This window comes from Caretta caretta, chromosome 5, assembly GCF_965140235.1.
Source record: "Caretta caretta isolate rCarCar2 chromosome 5, rCarCar1.hap1, whole genome shotgun sequence".
Taxonomy (NCBI): Eukaryota; Metazoa; Chordata; order Testudines; family Cheloniidae; genus Caretta; species Caretta caretta.
The window spans coordinates 18,455,300-18,476,886 of record NC_134210.1 but is presented as its reverse complement, the minus strand read 5'-3'; the positions used below and the strand labels follow the sequence as shown (position 1 = coordinate 18,476,886).

The 21,587-nt window shown below is 40.3% G+C and overlaps 1 protein-coding gene across 2 annotated transcripts in view; it reads right to left on the bottom strand.

Annotated features, from left to right (window-relative positions):
* Positions 1-21,587, bottom strand: part of DCC (DCC netrin 1 receptor) — a 948,489-nt gene that overhangs the window by 280,869 nt on the left and 646,033 nt on the right. For both annotated transcript variants that reach the window (XM_048850132.2, XM_048850133.2), the window contains exon 8: positions 15,059-15,215. In XM_048850132.2, the coding sequence (XP_048706089.1) occupies positions 15,059-15,215 (157 nt within the window). The remainder of the gene's footprint in view (positions 1-15,058; positions 15,216-21,587) is intronic.

Below are 21,587 nucleotides of genomic sequence, written 5' to 3'. Positions count from 1 at the left end.
CCAGCATCAGGAGAGCATGTTACACCTTGAGAAAGGAACTGCTGTGACCACAGCTGTGTGGAAACACCCTGCATTCTTAGAGGCATTGGGAATACTCCAGGCCCAGTGCCTCTGAGGGCAGTGCTCCTCCATACTTCCCTATGCTAGACTGTGGCTTGAAAGCCACAGAGGGATAGACTCTTCTGATTTTGAGAAACAGTGAAGACTTAGTAGGTTCAGGCTTGGTGTTTGGGCTCCCTAGAACCTCACCTTCACAGATTCCGAGGCCAGAAGGAACCATAGTGATCATCTACGCTGACCCTCTGCATAGGCCAGGCCACAGAACTTCCCCAGAATAATTTCTACAGCAGATCTTATAGGAAAACATCCAATCTTGATTTAAACAAGGTCATTGATGGAGATTCCACCATGACCTTTGCTACATTGTTCCAATGGTTAATTACCCACACTGTCAAAATTTACACCTTATTTACAATCTGAATTTGTCTAACTTCAACTTCCAGCCACTGTATTCTGTTGTACCTTTCTCTGATAGACTGAAGAGTTCTTGTTCCCCATGTAGATACTTACAGACTGTAATCAAGTGATCCCTTAATCTTTTCTTTGTTATGCCAAATAAATGGAGCTCTTTGAGTCTATCACTATAAGGCAGGTTTTCTAATGCTCTAATAATTCTTATGAGTTTTCTCTGAACCCTTTACAATATATGAACATCCTTCCTGAATTGTGAGCACCAGAACCGAACACACTATTGCAGCAACAGTTGCACTAGTGCCAAATACAGAGGTAAAATAACTTCTCTACTCCTATTCAAGATTCCTGTTTATGCATCTCAGAATTGCATTAGCTCTTTTGGCCACAGCATTACAGTGGGAGTTCAAGTTCAGCTGATTGTCCACTATGACCCCCAAATCTTTTTCAGACTGACTGCTTCCCAGGATAGAGTCCCCCATCTGAAAGCATGGCCTACATTCTGTGTTCCTAGATGTATACATTTACACTTAGTCGTATTAAAACACATATTACTTGCTTGCGATGATTTATCAAGCGATCCAGACCCCCTGTCATCTGCAAACTTTATCAGTGATCACTTTTTCTTCTACTTTGGCAGGACTATGTCAACACTACTTTCCTAACCACCAGGCTACAGTGTCAGTCTCTCTCTCTAGATTAGAGCACTTGGGGGGGGGGCAGGTTCAAGTCCTTGCTCTGCTTCATTCAGACAAAGCACTGGTGGATTAGACAAAGCACTGGTGAATATAGTCTACGGAGCAAACCAGCAAAGTCCTACATAGGAGATAGTGGGGACCATAGGTCTCTTCTAATGGTGCAAGCAGATAAAAAGCACCAGGTCCATTTCCTGTTACATGGGCCAGAGAGCTGTGGAGTAGAGCTGCTCCTCCAAAATGGGAAGAGGAGGGGAGCTCTCCCTTTGCTTTTAGCAGAGGAAGTAGATCTGTGCTTGACCAACCCAAACCCTCTTCACCCCTGGTCTCTTCCATCTCCAATTTCTATTATTATTCTGGTGGAATCCAGAACCAAGCTACTCCCTTCTTTTGGGAAATGGAATCTGTTGAACTCAAAACCAAAATAAGCCATATTCCAGGCTCATTGACCCTGAGTGCAACTCTGCTGAAGTCAGTGAGGTAGCAAGAGATTCATGTCAATGCAGAATCTAGCCCATAACAACCTTTACATTAATTCTTTGCAATGTGGGAATTCACAACAGTAAGAAATGAAGAAAAAAAATAACTTCAGTGAGCTGTGGGATGGTCAGACACGTATTGCTATTGCCTATGAGAACCACTTTTTTGTTGAGATAAATAAGTAACAGAAGAGGCCCTTCAACGCCCAAAACAGTAGAAAGGAAGTGATAAAAGGAAAACAGAGATGAAGCAAAAATGGGAAATTCTATTCACCTAAATCTCAAAAAATGAAACTTCTCTTAAGTTCAGCAGCTCCTCTAGAACTTTTGATGTGTGTATTTGCTTTTAATATCTGTTTATCTTCATCTGTGGCAATGCTACCTGCAGTGATGTCCATCTTACACATATTAGGGACAATACACAGCACATTAGGGATGATACACAGCCTCCAGCACTTCTGCAACAAATCTATTCCAAGTAATATGCAAAGGAAATACTTGAATTTTCTTTCCCTGTTATGTAGAACTCCAGTCAAGGAACTGAAGAGCCTATTTTGCCTGCTGAGTACCGTTATTTCCCCTAATAACGGTATAAGTGTATCAAATCTACACTTTAGGCTTAAAGGGCCTGAATCTCTGCTGCTTTACAACTTGTGTAGTCTGTGCAAATTGGGTGCAAAATGCTACCAATGGGATGCGTGAAAATGCTGACAAAGTAGCGTTTTGTCCTCTGCAAAACAATGAAGAATCAGGCCCATTGGACACAGACCAGGGTGGGATTTATAACTATTTTGTTTCTCAGACCTACATCTCAGGCTACTGTTCACATCTTAATCCATTCAGAATTAGGCCTGTCAGAACAAGTGATCAATACGCAGATAGTAATTCTGGCTAGGACTTTCAAAGGCACCTCAGAGATTTAGGTACTCATCCTCCATTGAATTTCAGTGGTATTTGGGTGTCTAACTCCCTTAGGCTCTTTGAAAAAACACAGTCTAAGGTGTTCCCGTTCCTGGCTAGCTTGCTCTATACTAACCAATACTTCCCTCTTTATATGCTAGAAAAGATGGACAGTATTATATTATGGCAGGTTCCATTATTTGTCTAATTCCTATTTTGGGGGGTTTCCAGCTGTCGTATTGAGGATGTCTTCCAAATAAAGTATTAGAAACCTGACATCTGAGTCTAGAAATGTTCTTTTTGCAACTGCAATACATAATTTTCCTATATGTCTTATATCCCAGATTAATGACCTGAGACTAGCTGATGTATTGTTTTATAAAATCTAAGGAGTGCTTTTATGCTTCCCCCACTTTCTCCTAACTTCAAAAAATAAGAAATGTACCATAGCAAAAGTAAATTTTCCAAACTTGACTGCGTAAGGACTGAGTAATAACCCACGCAAGGACCTCAGGATTTAACGTGGGAAAAATAACAAAGAAAGAAGGGCTGAGATTCATGAAATCCATTCGGGACTTTATAATTGCTTTCAAGTTCACATGGGAGGCAACCCAATACTATGGTGATGGGCAGTAGTATAAAGCCATAAGATAGCTAGACAGACAGCTAGATAGATGTTCAAAAACCGGTGTTCTAAATTAGAATCATACAATCATAGAATATCAGGGTTGGAAGGGACCTCAGGAGGTCATCTAGTCCAACCCCCTGCTCAAAACAGGACCAATCCCCAAATAAATCATCCAGCCAGGGCTTTATCAAGCCTGACCTTAAAAACTTCTAAGGACGGAGATTCTACCACCTCCCTAGGTAACGCATTCCAGTGTTTCACCACCCTCCTAGTGAAAAAGTTTTTCCTAATATCCAACCTAAACCTCCGCCACTGCAACTTGAGACCATTACTCCTTGTCCTGTCCTCTTCTACCACTGAGAATAGTCTAGAACCATCCTCTTTGGAACCACCTCTCAGGTAGTTGAAAGCAGCTATCAAATCCCCCCTCATTCTTCTCTTCTGCAGACTAAACAATCCCAGTTCCCTGAGCTTCTCCTCATAAGTCATGTGTTCCAGACCCCTAATCATTTTTGTTGCCCTTCGCTGGACTCTCTCCAATTTTTCCACATCCTTCTTGTAGTGCGGGGCCCAAAACTGGACACAGTACTCCAGATGAGGCCTCACCAATGTCGAATAGAGGGGAACGATCACGTCCCTCGATCTGCTGGCTATGCCCCTACTTATACATCCCAAAATGCCATTGGCCTTCTTGGCAACAAGGGCACACTGTTGACTCATATCCAGCTTCTCGTCCACTGTCACCCCTAGGTCCTTTTCCGCAGAACTGCTGCCTAGCCATTCGGTCCCTAGTCTGTAGCGGTGCATTGGGTTCTTCCGTCCTAAGTGCAGGACCCTGCACTTATCCTTATTGAACCTCATCAGATTTCTTTTGGCCCAATCCTCCAATTTGTCTAGGTCCCTCTGTATCCTATCCCTGCCCTCTAGCGTATCTACCACTCCTCCTAGTTTAGTATCATCCGCAAATTTGCTGAGAGTGCAATCCACACCATCCTCCAGATCACTTATGAAGATATTGAACAAAACTGGCCCCAGGACCAACCCTTGGGGCACTCCACTTGATACCGGCTGCCAAATAGACATGGAACCATTGATCACTACCTGTTGAGCCCGACAATCTAGCCAACTTTCTACCCATCTTATAGTGCATTCATCCAGCCCATACTTCTTTAACTTGCTAACAAGAATACTGTGGGAGACCGTGTCAAAAGCTTTGCTAAAGTCAAGAAACAATACATCCACTGCTTTCCCTTCATCCACAGAACCAGTAATCTCATCATAGAAGGCGATGAGATTAGTCAGGCATGACCTTCCCTTGGTGAATCCATGCTGACTGCTCCTGTTCACTTTCCTCTCGTGTAAGTGCTTCAGGATTGATTCCTTGAGGACCTGATCCATGATTTTTCCGGGGACTGAGGTGAGGCTGACTGGCCTGTAATTCCCAGGATCCTCCTTCTTCCCTTTTTTAAAGATTGGCACTACATTAGCCTTTTTCCAGTCATCCGGGACTTCCCCCGTTCGCCACAAGTTTTCAAAGATAATGGCCAATGGCTCTGCAATCACAGCTGCCAATTCCTTTAGCACTCTCGGATGCAACGCATCCGGCCCCATGGACTTGTGCACGTCCAGCTTTTCTAAATAGTCCCTAACCACTTCTTTCTCCACAGAGGGCTGGCCACCTACTCCCCTTGCTGTGATGCCCAGCGCAGCAGTCTGGGAGTTGACCTTGTTCGTGAAGACAGAGGCAAAAAAAGCATTGAGTACATTAGCTTTTTCCACATCCTCTGTCACTAGGTTGCCTCCCTCATTCAGTAAGGGGCCCACACTTTCCTTGGCCTTCTTCTTGTTGCCAACATACCTGAAGAAACCCTTCTTGTTACTCTTAACATCTCTTGCTAGCTGCAGCTCCAGGTGTGATTTGGCCCTCCTGATTTCATTCCTACATGCCCGAGCAATATTTTTATACTCTTCCCTGGTCATTTGTCCAATCTTCCACTTCTTGTAAGCTTCTTTTTTATGTTTAAGATCCGCTAGGATTTCACCATTAAGCCAAGCTGGTCGCCTGCCATATTTACTATTCTTTCGACACATCGGGATGGTTTGTCCCTGTAACCTCAATAGGGATTCCTTGAAATACAGCCAGCTCTCCTGGACTCCTTTCCCCTTCATGTTATTCCCCCAGGGGATCCTACCCATCCGTTCCCTGAGGGAGTCGAAGTCTGCTTTCCTGAAGTCCAGGGTCCGTATTCTGCTGCTTACCTTTCTTCCCTGTGTCAGGATCCTGAACTCCTGATTTATGCTTTCAAATCCTATATTCTTACTTCAGCACCTACATAAGTGATTTGATTTTCATATGAGAAGGATGAGCATCCGCTGGGCACTAGGCTAGGACTTCGGAGACCTCGGTTCAGGTACCTGCTCTGTGACTGCCTTCCTGTATGACCTTGGGCAAGTCACTTAGTTTTTCTCTGCCTCAGTTCTCCATATATAAAACGGGGATAATAGCACTACTCTACCTCATAGGAGTGTTGTGAGGATAAATACACTGACAATTGTGAGGTGCTCAGATACTACGGTAATGTGGGCTATATGAAGTACCACAGATAGTGAGGAGGATCCAGCAGCTCCCACTGAAATCAGGAGCCTTTAACTTTAGGCAATCAGTTTTTGAAAATCTAGACCACAACATTCATGTGTAAAATAAACAACAGTTTCTAATGTGATTCACTTGTTTATAAGATGGAGCCTACAATATGTAATTTCCAAAGGTGAATGTAGATCATCTTACATAAGTGTATCAGGGTTAATAATGCAATTACATTGTTCCCATACACCTCTTAGGTGAGCAACAAATGCTTTTACAATGTATCAAACACCTAATTAGTTGTTACAAGGTGGAAGAGTCATGTTAATGTTCCTTGCTGTGAAATGCATATTATTAATTTAATAAGGTTTTAGCACCTTAAGTTTTTTTGGTACCTCCCACTATCTTCACTCCTGGGAAGTAGCAGAAAGACATCGGATTATAACAGGAAAACAACAAACATGAACAGTGCCTCTGGGAATAATTTTTAAAAACTTTAGGATTAAAATCTTTCTGGGAGATATGTGTTAGTCAGTACAGGGGTAGCTGAGTGAAATTCTATAGCCTGTATTACACAGGTCAGACTTTGATGATCTGATGGCCTTTCTGGCTTTAAGATTTTGCGCCTGTTAATTTGTGACCAAAAAGAAAAACAAATCAATGCCTTGGTCCTTTATAATATTAATGTAGGCCCTGATCTTCCCTATGTGGACCTTTACATCAAGGGGAGTCCTGTTGTCTCCAAAAGTATCAATCTCTTTGCAAAATCAGGGCCTTAATTTCATTTATCAGAGAAAAAACTGAGATTTATTAATAATAACTAAGAAGAAAGATGGGCACAAACCAAAATACCAGATCCAAACACAATCAGAATTTGAAGGGTTAGAATCTAAACATGAAGAAAAGGAGTACTTGTGGCACCTTAGAGACTAACCAATTTATGTGAGCATAGGCTTTCGTGAGCTACAGCTCACTTGCTGTAGCTCACGAAAGCCTATGCTCAAATAAATTGGTTAGTCTCTAAGGTGCCACAAGTACTCCTTTTCTTTTTGCGAATACAGACTAACACGGCTGTTACTCTGAAACCAATCTAAACATGGACTTTGCTTCTTGGGCCCATGTCTAGCTGAAAATGTTGGACAGGAATATATATCACAGTATAAATACAGCATTCCTCTTTTTATTCTCCACTGGGAAGACTGAATTCTGTGAATACTGTGCACGGTTAACTAGACATATTCTGAGGTGATATAAGAACTGAATGTAATCTTTTTCTCATAATAACATGCATTAGATCAGTGGTCTCCAAACTTTTTGGATCGCGCACCCCCAGGGCCAGATCTAGGGAAGCAAAAAAAAAAAAAAAAAAGAGCTGCCGAGAGAGCCTGCCGCCGGCCTGCCGCCAAAGACTCAGCGGTCCAGGAGCGCACCCGACTTTGGAGACCACTGCATTAGATCATGAACAAATTGCCAAAAGCAAACAGTGGGTCTGTCCTTGTGGTGACTAATGTAAAACCACACAAAGATCAAATGCCTTCATGAATCAATGCCCAAACTTGTCCAGGGTCAGCCTGACAAAGACAGAGATGGGGTGTGGGTGGGGGATGGAAGATTAAAGATGAAAAGAAGAGGGAATGCAAACAAATGGCCAGCGAGCAAATCCTGCATGTTTAAATTACATCAGGAAAGATAACTGAATAAAAGTCCAATCTGGAGGCAGGTTTTAAAAACAGTTCAGCCTGAATCATGCCAACAGCCCCAGTGTTTGGGGGAATACTTGAAATCTGAACCAGGGTGTGGATCTGAATATTGAATCTAACTCCCTATTATTATGAGTGAATTTTCACAGGGAAAAAATGTGCTACACAGTTCACAGAACAAACAGAGCCCTGCTCAAAAGACCTTGCAATCTATATACTATGCCAGACCTAAAGCCTGTGTTCAAATGCTCCTGAGTTTTGGGGAATTAAAGAGCTGGATCTAGAGCTAATTTTTGCGTCTTGAGTCCATTACTAATTTTAAAGACTTTGAGTAAATTTTTCGAAAGCACCTAAGTGACTTGGGAGTCTAAGGCATTGTCTACACTACAGAGAAAAGTCAGTCTAAGTTATGCAATTTGAGTTATGTCAGGGGTTCTCAAACTGGGGGTCGGGACCCCTCAGGGGGTCACGAGGTTATTCATGGGGAGTAATAACAAGCTGTCAGCCTCAACCCCAAACCCCTCTTTGCCTCCAGCATTTATAATCATGTTAAATATATAAAAAAGTGTTTTTAATTTATAAGCAGGGGGTCACACTCGGAGGCTTACTATCTGAAAGGGGTCACCAGTAAAAAAGTTTGAGAACTTAGTTACGTGAATAATGTAATTCAAGTCAACGTAACTTAGATCTACTTACCGTGCGGACCACACTATGCGATGTCGACGGGAAATGCTCTCCCATCGACTCCCTTACTCTTCTCGATCTGGTGGAGTACAGGAGTTGACAGCAGAGTGATCTGCGGTCGATTTAGCGGGTCTTCACTAGACCCGCTAAATCGACTGCCGATGCATGGATCGCCACGTGTCGATCCCCGGTAAGTTTCGACAAGCCCACAGTCCCATTGAGTTTCAGTAAGACATAGTAGTAATAGTATTTACTATTTGTATTATTGTAGCTCATAGGAGCCCCAGTCACAGAACAGGCACTGTACAAGCTGCTCACAATCTAGGTAGGCTCCTAAGTGACAAAGTAACTTTTGTAAATGGGTATATATGTCTACATGGAAAAGTTTTACAGGTTACATAGATACAGCTATCTCAGTATCATTAACTTCTTATCAGTCTAAAAGTGTCTCTTTTTAGTAAGCTTATCTCATTTGGGAAGAGGTTTGAACTGGGGCTGTTGATTAATCTCAGTTAACTCATGTGCTTAACTAAAACAATTAATCATGATTAATCACATTGTTAAACAATAGAATACCAATTGAAATTTATTAAATATTTATGGATGTTTTTCTACATTTTCAAATATATTGATTTCTATTATAACACAGAATAAAAAGTGTACAGTGCTCTCTTTATATTATTATTTTCATTACAAATCTTTGCACTGTAAAAATGATAAACAAAAGAAATAGTATTTTTTCAATTCTCCTCATATAAGTACTGTAGTACAATCTCTTTATTGTGAAAGTGTAACCTACACATGTAGATTTTTTTGTTACATAACTGCACTCAAAAACAAAACAATGTAAAACTTTAGTGCCTACAAGTCCACTCAGTCCTACTTCTTCTTCAGCCAATCGCTAAGATGAAGAAGTTTGTTTACATTTATGGGAGATACTGCTGCCTGCTTCTTATTTACAATGTCACCTGAAAGTGAGAATGGGTGTTTGCATGGCACTTTTGTGGCTGGCATTGCAACGTATTTACATGCCAGATATGCTACACCATCGTATGCCCCTTCAGGCTTGGGCCACCATTCCAGAGGACATGCTTCCATGCTGATGAGGCTCGTTAAAAAAAGAATGCATTAATTACATTTGTGACTGAACTACTTGGGGGACAATTGTACGTCTCCTGTTCTGTTTTTCCCACATTTTACCATATATTTCATATTATAGCTCTCTTCGATGATAACCCAGCACATGTTGTTCATTTTAAGAACACTTTCACAGCAGTTTGACAAAACACAAAGAAGGTACCAATGTGAGATTTCTAAAAACCCAAGGTTTAAGAATCTGAAGTGACTTCCAAAATCTGAGAGGGACAAGGTGTGGAGCATGCTTTGAGAAGGCTTAAAAGAGCAACACTCTGATGTAGAAACTACAGAACCCGAACAACCAAAAAAAGAAAATTAACTTTCTGCTGGTGGGGCCTCTGACACAGATGATGAAAATGAACGTGTCCGTCCATTCTGCTTTGGATCATTATCGAGCAGAACCCATCAGCATCATGGATGCATATCCTCTGGAATGGGGGTTCAAGCATGAAGGGACATATGAATCTTTAGCGCATCTGGCAAGTAAATATCTTGCGACACTGGCTACGACAGTGCCATGCAAATGCCTGTTCTCACTTTCAGGTGACATTTTAAACAAGAAGCTGGCAGCATTATCTCCTGCAAATTGTAACCAAACTTGTTTTTCTGAGAGATTGGCTGATGTAGGACTGAGTGGACTTCTAGGCGCTAAAGTTTTACATTGTTTTATTTTTGAAATCAGTTATTTTTTGTACATAATTCGACATGTTCAATGTTCATGATAAAGAGATTGCACTACAGTACTTGTACTAGGAGATTTGAAAAATACTATTACTTTTGTTTTTTACAGTGCAAATATTTGTAGTAAAAATAATATAAAGTGAGCACTGTACACTTTGTATTCTGTGTTATAATTGAAATCAATATATTTGAAAAGGGAGAAAACATCCAAAAAGATTTAAATAAATGATATTCTATTATTAACAGCACAATTAATCACGATTAATTTTATCAATCATGTCATTAATCACAATTAATGTTTTTAATCGCTTGAGAGCCCTAGTTTAAACTAAACCATAAAAGCCAGAATATACTTGTATAACAATATCCATTTAAATCTGCAACCTAGTTTACACTGAACAAAGCTTTCCCATGTAGACAATGCTTTAGCCTCCCAAGTGACTCTGGCACGGTTGAAAATTTTACCATTATTTTTAAAAGTTTGACATGATATTTTCATGATATTTTAATGGAGAAGATAAACATTAGCACCCACTAACAGATGTTTATCATTACTTTTGGTCACCTGTTCCTTTGAATCATGTTTATTTTTCCTTTAAATATGTCAGCAGATAGTTTGAAAGCATGATGTCTTTTAAACGAAAGTATTTTCTCATGCAGATATTCTTTTGGATGCAGGTGTGTTCTGTGGTCTTTATTTATTTATTTCCTAATAGATTTAGGTTTGTTTTATCATACTTATAAGAATAAAAAACCCTGCCCTTTACCTGTAAGTGCTTTCCTTATCAGCAAGCAAAACCATTTCAGTGTTTGATCCCCTGAAGCAAGCCTACCCAAGTGCAAAGATTAAAAAGCAGGCCATCAAAAACACACCAAAGGTGAGGGTATATGATAAATGCTTCACTTCCAAAGGGGTTTCTCTTTAGAAGTGTTGAGTCAGGGACTCAACTTTGTACAACTAAAGATTGGCTCTAAAGAAGTTTGATGGTATGGACTTATACACATCCCTAGCATTACTGGTACTGTCAATCGTCACACAAAATTACTGTTATTCTCAAACTGGGAAGAGCTTCTTACTCCCGAGTTACAGTAATTTGCCTGACAATTTCTTTGCATGCCTGAGGTTAATGTCAGATCCACTATTTTTGTAAGGAGAAAAATAGCTCTTCTGTAAAAATAACATATAAACAATAAATGACTCAGTAGTCTATGCAAGTGCTTAAAGGAAAACTACATTCATTTGGTTCAGCCTCACAGGCTGAAAGTTCAGAAGACCAGAGGCAGTTCTCGCCATGGCTAAACTGTGAAATTTATTTTTTAAGAAAGTTTTTAATTACAATTGGCATCTTTAAGCTAAGCGCTGGAGGCTGCCATCTTGCTAAAAAGTTTTTTGTTTTTTTTTTAATTTTGGAAGCATGAAAACCCTCTGCAAGGGAGTGTTAGCAACTTCCATACCTGGGTTAGGGCTAGAGTCTGACACCCTCACATTGAATAGTGCCTTACCCTCTGTGAGTAGTGTTACTGAAATTAAATGGAAGAAAATATTCAACCAGTGTAAGGGAATTGGAAGCCCTTACTACACAGATACAGATATAGATATGGATATATCTTGGAATCTTAAAAAATAACAGTAGTTTTATATAAATATTTCATATTTAAATACTGAAGTATTCTTTTCAATGTTAAGCTGTTACTGGCCATTGTTGAAAACAGGATACTGGGCTAGATGGACCACTGGTCTGATTCAGTATGGCATTAAAGCAGATGAGAAATAATTGTAATAATGCTTTGCATTGTTACCATCCCTTCCATCCTCAAATCCCAAAGCATTTTATAACATCAGTTCTGAAAGTTCCCATGTGCAGTATGGGTGGTATTATTATCACTAGTTTATAGTTGAGGAAATTGAAGCACAGATGTTAACATCCATATTTTCAAGAATGTCCATTTATTTGGGAGCATCAATTGTTCGGTGCCCAAACTGAGATAGCTAATGGATAATGCAACGATTTAGTCACAGGTATTTTTAGTAAAAGTCACGGAGAGGTCACGGGCAATAAACAAAAATTCGCAGCCATGACCTATCTCATGACTTATATTATAAATACCCCTGACTAAATCGGAGGTGAGGGAGGCGCCTGGGGGCCGCTGCTGTGGGGAGCAGCAGCTGCTCTGGCCGCCCCAGGGACCGCTGCATGCTGCGGGGATGCCAAAGTGGCTGGCTGCAGAGCTGCGCCAGTAACGGATGGTGTGGCAGGCTCTGTGGCCACCAGAGCAGCTGACCCAGAGCCAGCTGCTTGGGCGGTCCTGGGGTCAGCCACACTGGCCACTGCACAAGTCACGGAGTTCGCGGAAAGTCGTGGAATCCATGATAGACATGGGGCCCTACTGATGGATTGATTGTGTAACATGCTGAGCATCCGCTGATCTAAATTGGCTTTTAAGAACAGTCAGCTCCTCACACAGTGGTTAGCATGTTCTAGCTATCTTAGTTACTTATATATCCCCAATTTCTGTAGTATCTAAGAATACCTTAGAATCTTTAATTGATAGGCCTGTAAATTAATCTTATTTAATGCAAGCGATTAATGCGAAACAAATTGCGACTATTTTTTTAAATCTAGTGAATCAATCACAGTTTTAATTGCACTGTTAAACAATAATAGAATACAAATTTAAATTTATTATACATATTTTTACCTAACTGCACTCAAAAACAAAACAATGTAAAACTTAAGAGTCTACAAGTCTACTCAGTCCTACTTCTTGTTCAGCCAATCGCTAAGACAAAAAAGTTTGGTTATATTTATGGGAGATACTGCTGCCTGCTTCTTATTTACAATGTCACTGAAAGTGAGAACAGGTGTTTGCATGGCACTGTTGTAGCCAGCATTGCAAGGTATTTACGTGCCAGATCTGCTAAACATTTGTATGCACATTCATGCTTTCACCTGTACACTCTAAAGGTTTTACTAATAATAATTCTAAATTTGTAAGTTGCACTTTCACAATAAAGATATTACACCACAGTTCTTGTATGACGTAAATTGAAAAATATTATTTTATCTTTTTTACAGTGCAAATATTTGTAATAAAAATAATAATATAAAGTGAGCACTGTACAATTTGTATTCTGTGCTGTAACTGAAATGAATGTATTTGAAAATGTAGAAAAACATCTAAAATATGGCTAATTTAAATTGGTATTCTATTCTTAACAGTGCAATTAAAACTGTGATTAATCACAATTTTTTTAATCGTGCAATTAATTGTGATTATATTTGTAATCGTTTGACAGCCCTATCCATATATTATCTTCACAACACAAGGTCACAGAGAAGTCTGTGGCAGACCCATGAATAAAACCCAACAACCCTGACTCCTAGGGCTGTATTTTCAACAGAAGCCCATCGTTCCTCTTCACCTTTATAGAGGCTCCACAGGGCTCCCACAAATGACATCATGTTTCAGGAAGTTGTGCTGTGGGCACTGTGTACTTGCAGGGTATTCTGCTGAGCAAAATGGGTGCAGTTTTCCATTAAAGAGAATGGTTTGACTCTTGCTGTAAGAATTTCTGTAATAATTGTAGGTTTCTGTTTGTTCTGTGCAGTGCATAGCACTATTTTTCTTAAAAATCCTGACATTATTGTAGCACCATCAAATAAAACATATAATGCTAGAGATAAAGGGCCAAACCCTGCAGTTTTTTGCACATGCTAATCTCCAAAAGGGGAGTTTCTTCTTTGGTAAGACTGTATTAATTATTATTGATTATTAGTAGTATTAAAGTAGCGCCTCTGAGCCCTAGATATGGATCAGGACCGCATTGTGTTAAGCACTGCACAAACAAAGAACACACAGTCCCTGCTCCAAGAGGCTTACACTATAAGTGTAAGATAAGAGATAACAGATAGTTACAGACAGACAGGAGAGTACAAGTAAACAATGAGAGAATGGGACTGGGCCCTTCATAGCTAAGCACATACTTCACTGTGGATAAGGCATAGTTCCCAAAAAAACCCAAGGCTAAACCTAAAAATCTCTCTTTGCAGATGCTACTCCACCTCATAAAATGAGATCAAAATGTGGGAAAAGGTTTTTGGGGAAAATGACTATACAAAATGGTCCTGGGGTGCCAAGTATATTAGTTCTCAATGATTCCATTGCAAATTCATTTACTTCTCAAATAAATATAGGTTTCATTCTAACCTCAGAATCTGTGTTCTTCTGGCTCCTACAAGAATACCATTAACCATCACACAGTTGAGGTGTATTACAAGTGCAGTTAAGGTGAAAGTGACGTTTAGTAGACAATGATGTGAAGGAAGGGAAAAATCCATCTTAACTCTCAGATCTCAGGCTGATTTTGCCCATTAGAAAAACAAAACTAAACTAAAAGCATCTTTTTCACATGTACCCTGAGCACATTAGACAGGGAATCGTGTGAGCAACAAACAAGACCCCCACAACATCTTTATTACAGAACAGCTTTTCAATGTACAATTATAAATACTTATGAAACTGAGGCATAGCACAGTGCAATCTCCAAAACACAACTCTGCTGTTAACATCTCAGTTCTCCCCTGTAATACCTGTACCACTCTTGCACCCATTGTTGTTACTCCATTTTACACCAGTGCTGAATTAGACATTGGCTTTTTTGCTGGAGCTATCCTCCTTTATCAATTAAGGAAAGCTCACCAAATTTACTTTCACTTGTGATTTTAACAGAATTTGAACCTGTTTCTCCAGAGGGAAATGAAAGTTAAATGTGCTAATCTACTAGCCATATATTAGACAAGAAATTAGGATGATAAAGTTGTTGCAAGTAAATTGGGATTGCATAAGCTACAATCAATATACTACCCTCCTAGCCAGAAAGGTGCTCTGTTATCAAGGTACTAAGCATGGTATATGAACTTAGATAAATTACAATAGACAATCTCAGTCTTCATACTGGCTATTATTGTAAAGTATTGTATCCAAAACCACAAGAATAGTTTGTGAGACACTATTAAAAACCTTGCGCAGCTTTAGGACCATGATCACCCTGATAACAGTAGTGGGCTGCTTAAGTCATCTTAGTCATTGGCACCTACCTGTTGATGCTTTCCCTGGAGAAGTAGACAGTGTATGCCAGGATATTCCCTTTAGTTTCTGCAGGTGGGCGCCAACTGAGACGGACAAATCGACTGGAGACCAAAACAGGGACCACATCTCGGGGAGCAGAGGGGAGGACACTGGAACTTGGGATAGCTGAAGGGGAAGGAGAGGAATCAATCAGAGAGGTTGTTGGAACAGGGGATTCAGGGCTGGTGGGAAGCAGTGTAGTTGGCACAACTGATGTGTTACAAAACAAAGGGCCAATGTGAAATGGAAGTGTGTGAATAAAATGAATGGGAGGGGAAAAAAAGAGAAAACTGACAGTAAAACCACACTTTAAAATACAACATTCTGTGCAAGCAATAATCCACAAAGTTCAACAGCAACAAACATATATTGGATGAGCTACTGTCCTGCTAATGTTCAGAGCTTCTCTCTTACATGTATGATCACAAAAACTCATAAAAATTGCATTGCTCACACAGAGATTTTTAGTTATCTGACAAACAAAAATTTTTTAGCAACTCTTAAAAATCCATTTTCTACAAGAACCACCCTTATTGGACTGGGAAAGGCAGAAACTAAGAACTCTTCTATGAATTACTTAGTGGATGATTGCTCCCAAGTGCAATACAATAAAAAGCAGAATGGAAACTCAGATTTCAGTTTTAATATTGGTACATCTGAGCATCTGTTGTTGAGTTTCAAAAAAAAAAAAGTCAAACACACCAGGTGTATAAACAGGAAAACGAGTAAATGGCTAGGTCAGGGTTTCAGGTTGTGAAATTTACAAAAGTATTTGTGTGTGTTGAACACTAAATGTTTGTCTTATCGGTTGCGGTTCCAGCTACATATTGTTTTAGCATGCAAACTCCATAACCAGCATCCACAACCTTTTTTTTCCTTTCTGACCTAATGTGAAATCCAATGCTTAATCTCCCAGGCCGGTTGCTGTTACCACAGTCACAACTTCCTTAACTGTTGTCATGGAGAAGCACAGCCACTCATAGAATACCAGCATATTCTTATAACTTTTTCAATGATCCGTGTTTCTGGTCAAGTGTCCAAAAGGTGTGTGTGGGGCCCAAAGGGAGTGATTGTTTATGGAGGATGCAAGCTTAGTGGGGAAGTCCCCCTGGTGGGATGTGCTAGGGGTGGAGTTTTCCTCTGCACATTTATTATTGGTTTTGGTTTTGTTGTGTTGTTATTTTAAATACTATCAAATGCCCACAGAGTAGCAGACAGGCACCTTTGATATGTTTTATAAACTTCAATGAGAAAAAAAAAACCTGGCTCACCGTAGTATAGTACAAAATAAGCAGACCAGGAGCCTGACATAAGCCACTTAAAGAAACAGAATGCATCATTTAAAATCAGAAATTTGCCACTGATGGTGCACCTAAAGAAATTACTTTTTTCATAACTGTTCAGCTTTATTGGCCACGAAGCAATAAGCCCTACGGCTGTCCGCAACCTCTTTTTATTTTTTGGTGTGTGCTGTGAACAGTGTTATAGGCATTAACTTACACTGGGCTGGTTAACAGTTCATGAACTGTGTTATCTAAATGGCATATAAAGGATGGCTTGATGTGTTCATAAAAATGCAAAAAAAAAAAAAAAGTAATTTGCATTGAATATTAGATCAACCAATGAACTTATTTGCATGTCCTCATCCTCAAATTCTGGAACCCTTGCTATTAACGAGATGTCCAAAATATGGCCACATCTTTTGACTATTTTCATGAGAAGAAATACTCCTTTCTATTAAATACAATACTCAGTATGGTGGGGTCCATTAAAAAGTAATAATGCTTGAAGTGGAAGCATTCTCAGTGGAAGAATTGTGAGACCCATGGAATTTCTCTATGATATTCCTCATGCACTATCTGGTGGAAAAGAAAGGCCGTAGTCTTGACAGCTCTTGACACCTGGGGCTGATTAACTAATATTATTTTATTATTTGTTCTGTGGTAGTTGTATTTCCTAGAAGTCCCAGTCCTGAACAGGGCTGATTTGTGCTAGGAGCTGTACAAATGCACAACAAGTGAAATTCTCCACTCACATCTTACAGCGGTGCAACTCCATTTGTTGCAATGGAATGACAGCTGATTTGCAATACTAAGAGAGATTCTGAGTTTTGGTCTAATTTGTATATCAACACCAATGCCACATGCCTTAATCAGGCCTATTAATGAATGCTAGACTGCATAAGTACATTATGGAAGCACCAAGAACCTTTGCTATGTTTTTAGTTGAATGATAAGATAGAAATTTTATTAAGTTGACAGATTTTGTAAGATCAACACCAACTTTGAGTAGGGTAATGAAAGTTCCGAGGGGAAATACATCAAGGTTGGGAGCTGGAGGGTCTACCCACTCCTTATTGCTTTCAGTAAATACTGTAGTGTTTGAAATATGCATTTTCTGCTTTCAGAGTAACAGCCGTGTTAGTCTGTATTCGCAAAAAGAAAAGGAGTACTTGTAGCACCTTAGAGACTAACCAATTTATTTGAGCATGAGCTTTCGTGAGCTACATCTATTTCACTTTTATGGTTGTTAGCAGCAAATAGTAAACATGTATTTATACTTATAATATAGAAATAACCTGTTAACTTGCCATTTATCTCAACAAGTAATATCCTAAAATCCTTTAAAGTTTCATATGAATACACTGGATGAAGTCGCTTGTGTCTGATCAGGGATGAATTTGTCCCATTTGTTCCCACTCTGTAAACAGTGGACATTTCTCTACTGTCTTGGCACCTGGAGTAATCATTTACTCCTATGTAAAGTGAGTGTAAAACATGACAGTTCTGAGCCACTTTGCACAGGCATAAATTACTACACAAGATTCAGTGGAGACCATGGCAGCGGATGAACATAGGGCCACATTGTCAAGAGAGCTCAGTTCCCATTTAGGCACCTAAATAAACAGGCCAGATTATTAATCTGGCTGAGCTCTTTTGAAACTCTGGCCCCAGTTGTGAGAACTGAACTCCTCTGAAAATTCTGGCCATAGGATCCATCCCTGCAGGACAAAAGTCCTGTGGGAAATGGGAGGTGTGTCGGAGTTAGGTGCACAGGCAGCTTTGACACAGGAAGTTCTTATGAATAGGGCATAGGCAGAACCATCTGTATATCACCAAACTATTTTATAGAAATTAAGGGCAACATTTGCTCTGATCTACCCTATGCATTTGATCATGCCGCACCTTTAAGCAGGGAAGATGTTGTCCGGCTGGCTGAGGGAAAGGGAACGGGGCTCTATGGGTGTGGAGGGGAGAGAACATCAGAAGGTGTTGCAAAAGGGGGGAATGGGTCAGCATGGCCATGCTGACTCCTCCCCTGGAACCGGAAGGGTTGAAAGGGGACAAGCCCAGACAGGAAAAGCAGGGACAGGGAGGTGAGGGTGGGAGAGGATTCAAACACTGCGAAGCGCAGATGGAGTGGGATTGCGGAGGTCAGTGGTAAGCCAGAGGTAGGACTCTCGCAAGAATGGTGGAAGGTTGGCCCCACAACGGGTGCTGGTGGGGCCCAGGGTGCCGTATTTGATTACCAAAGGCAGCCCCCTATGCAATAAGTATCAATTGTGGGGGGCTTGGTGGGGTGTGGGGTCTGTGCACTATTTGTCCCTCTAAGGACCTCAGGATTGTAGAGGGTAGCTTGAAAATAAGAAACAAGTGCACCCTAAGGCTGAAAATCCAAAAGGCAAATAAAAATTATACAATATTTAGTATCTTTTAAAAAATATAGCATGAATTTTAAGCCACTCTCATGAGTTTGGGGGACTACACTCGTGATTTTTGAATGTTTGGGGCTGACAATACTGTAGATAGCACCCCCTAGAATACACTCGACCTAAAGTACTCCTTTCTGAAAAGTCTAGTATAAATAGATAAGCTTGCTGGAAAATCAACAGACTATGGCTCTGTCAAACCAAAGTTCAGTGATAAAACAAGTTGTGAAGTCAAGATTCCTTCCTGTAAATGCCTTCCTCAGTCCCAATTAGGCTAAACCAATGTTATGCCACAGCTGATCTCAGCTGCCATGGAGTCCCAGGAGGTGAAACGCCATTGTTCAAATAAGGCACTTACACCGCTGTCCATTAAACCAGCAAGTTTATTTGCACCAGAACAAAACTAGCAGCCAGTGAGTAAAGACCTCAAGAGGTCTTCTACTCCAGAACCCTGCACTCAAGGCAGGATTAAATATTATCTAGACCATCCCTCACAAGTGTTTGTCTAACCTGCTCTTAAAAATCTCCAGTGATGGAGATTCCACAACCTCCCTAGGCAATTTATTCCAGTGCTTAATCACCCTGACAGTTAGGAAGTTTTTCCTAATGTCCAACTTAAACTGCCCTTGCTACAGTTTAAGCCCATCGCTTCTGGTTCTATCCTCGGAGGTTAAAGATAACACTTTTTCTCTTGTAACAATCTTCTATGTACTTGAAACTGCAACCATGTCCCCTCTCAGTCTTCTCTTCTCAAGACTAAACAAACACAGTTTTTTCAATCTCCCCTCATAGGTCATGTTTTCTAGACTTTTAATCATTTTTGTTGCTCTTCTCTGGACTTTCTCCAGTTTGGCCACATCTTTCTTGAAATGTGGCGCCCAGACCTGGTCACAATACGCTGAGGCCTAATCAGAAAAGAGGAGAATGATGTTTGCTTTTTTTGCAACAGTGTTACATTGTTGACTTATATTTAGCTTGTGATCCACTATGACCCCCCAGATCCCTCTTTACAGTACTCCTTCCTAGGCAGTCATTTCCCATTTGGTATGTGTACAAGTGATTGTTCCCTCCTTAGTGGAGTACTTTGCATTTGTCCTTGTGGAATTTCATCCTATTTACTTCAGACCACTTCTCCAGTTTGTCCAGATCATTTTGAATTTTAATCCTATCCTCCAAAGCACTTGCAACCCCTCCCAACTTGGCATCATCTGCAAACTTTATAAGTGCACTTTCTATGCCATTATCTAAATCATTGATAAAGATATTAAACAGAACTTGACCCAGAACTGACCCCTGTGGGATCCCACTCAATATGCCTTTCCAACTTGATTGTGAACTACTGATAACTACTCTTTGGGAACAATTTTCTAACCAATTATGCACCCACCTTACGGTAGCTCCATCTAGGTTGTATTTTCCTCGTTTGTTTATGAGAACATCATGCGAGACAGTGTCAAAAGCTTTACTAAAGTCAAGATAGATCACGTCTACTGCTTCCCCCATCCTCAAGGCTTGTTACCCTGTCAAAGAAAGCTATTCGGTTGGTTTGACATGATTTGTTCTCGACAAAACCATGCTGTTACTTATCACCTTATTATCTTCTAGGTGTCTGCAAATTGATTGCTTAATTATTTGCTCCATTATCTTTCTGGGTACTGAAGTTAAATTGACTGGTCTGCAATTCCCTGGGTTGTCCTTATTCCCCTTTTTATAGATTGGCACTGTATTTGCCCTTTTCCAGTCCTCTGGAATCTCACCTGCCTTCCATGAACACAGAGCAACATGCTCTCTGTGGGAAGCAGCAGTGAGCAAGCACAGCAACCAACCATATTCTGCACTAGCTGAATTTTCCAAGTGGACTTCAAGTGCAGCCCTATGAAGAGAATATTGGGATTTGGGAACTATAGTGAGGTCTTGATCCAGATGGAAGAGTTGCAACCATCTAGCCAAAGCATAATTGCTGCGAGCAGTGAAGGTGCTGTAGGAACAACAAATAAAATAAACCACCTGTCCACATTTCCACAGATTTAAAGCACAGACACGTCACCTCCCTCCTTCAGACAGCTCTACTAGTTTCACGCTCATTTCAGGATGCAATTAAAAATAATCCTCTGTGTTTAAACCTACCCAATGGACAGTCAACTGTAGCTCCTGGATTTCACTTTTCTACTCTACAAGCACCATTTCGATTTCCACAATCTCGCTATGTAACAGCCACCTTCTCTCCTGTCTTGCCATGTGGAACAGCCTTTCTGTATATCTGTTTCTTCTCCATTTCATGTATTTTCATGATCTTCATTTAAAACATCTTCCCATTCCTTTGATTATATCACTTACTTTGTCTCTCTGCTATTACATATCATTTAATTCTGGAATGCAGTTTGAGATACAGGTTGTGTGAAACAAATTTATTCAGCACGTGTCTCCTTCTACCCTATATAGCACTTTCTCTCCCAATTGTTTCTGCCCTGCTCAAACTGAGAGTGGACGCAATATCTACCTTCAGATTAAAACTCTCATTTTGGAATGAAGTATGGTCAGTGGGCTAGCACATTAATTTGTTACCATGCCAACAACCTGGCTAATCTCATTTTTTTAATGTATTGGAGAGGGGAAATTGACAGTAAAGCTGTAAAGCATAAAAAGGGCTCATTGGCGAGAACGGCTCTTGTACTTAAAACCCAGTAAGTAGGCAAATGAAAGGAATAACTACTAGCAATGATTAATTAAGGTAATAAAAACTCATTATGTAATCATAAATCGTGGACATGCATCAACCGCCATCTCAT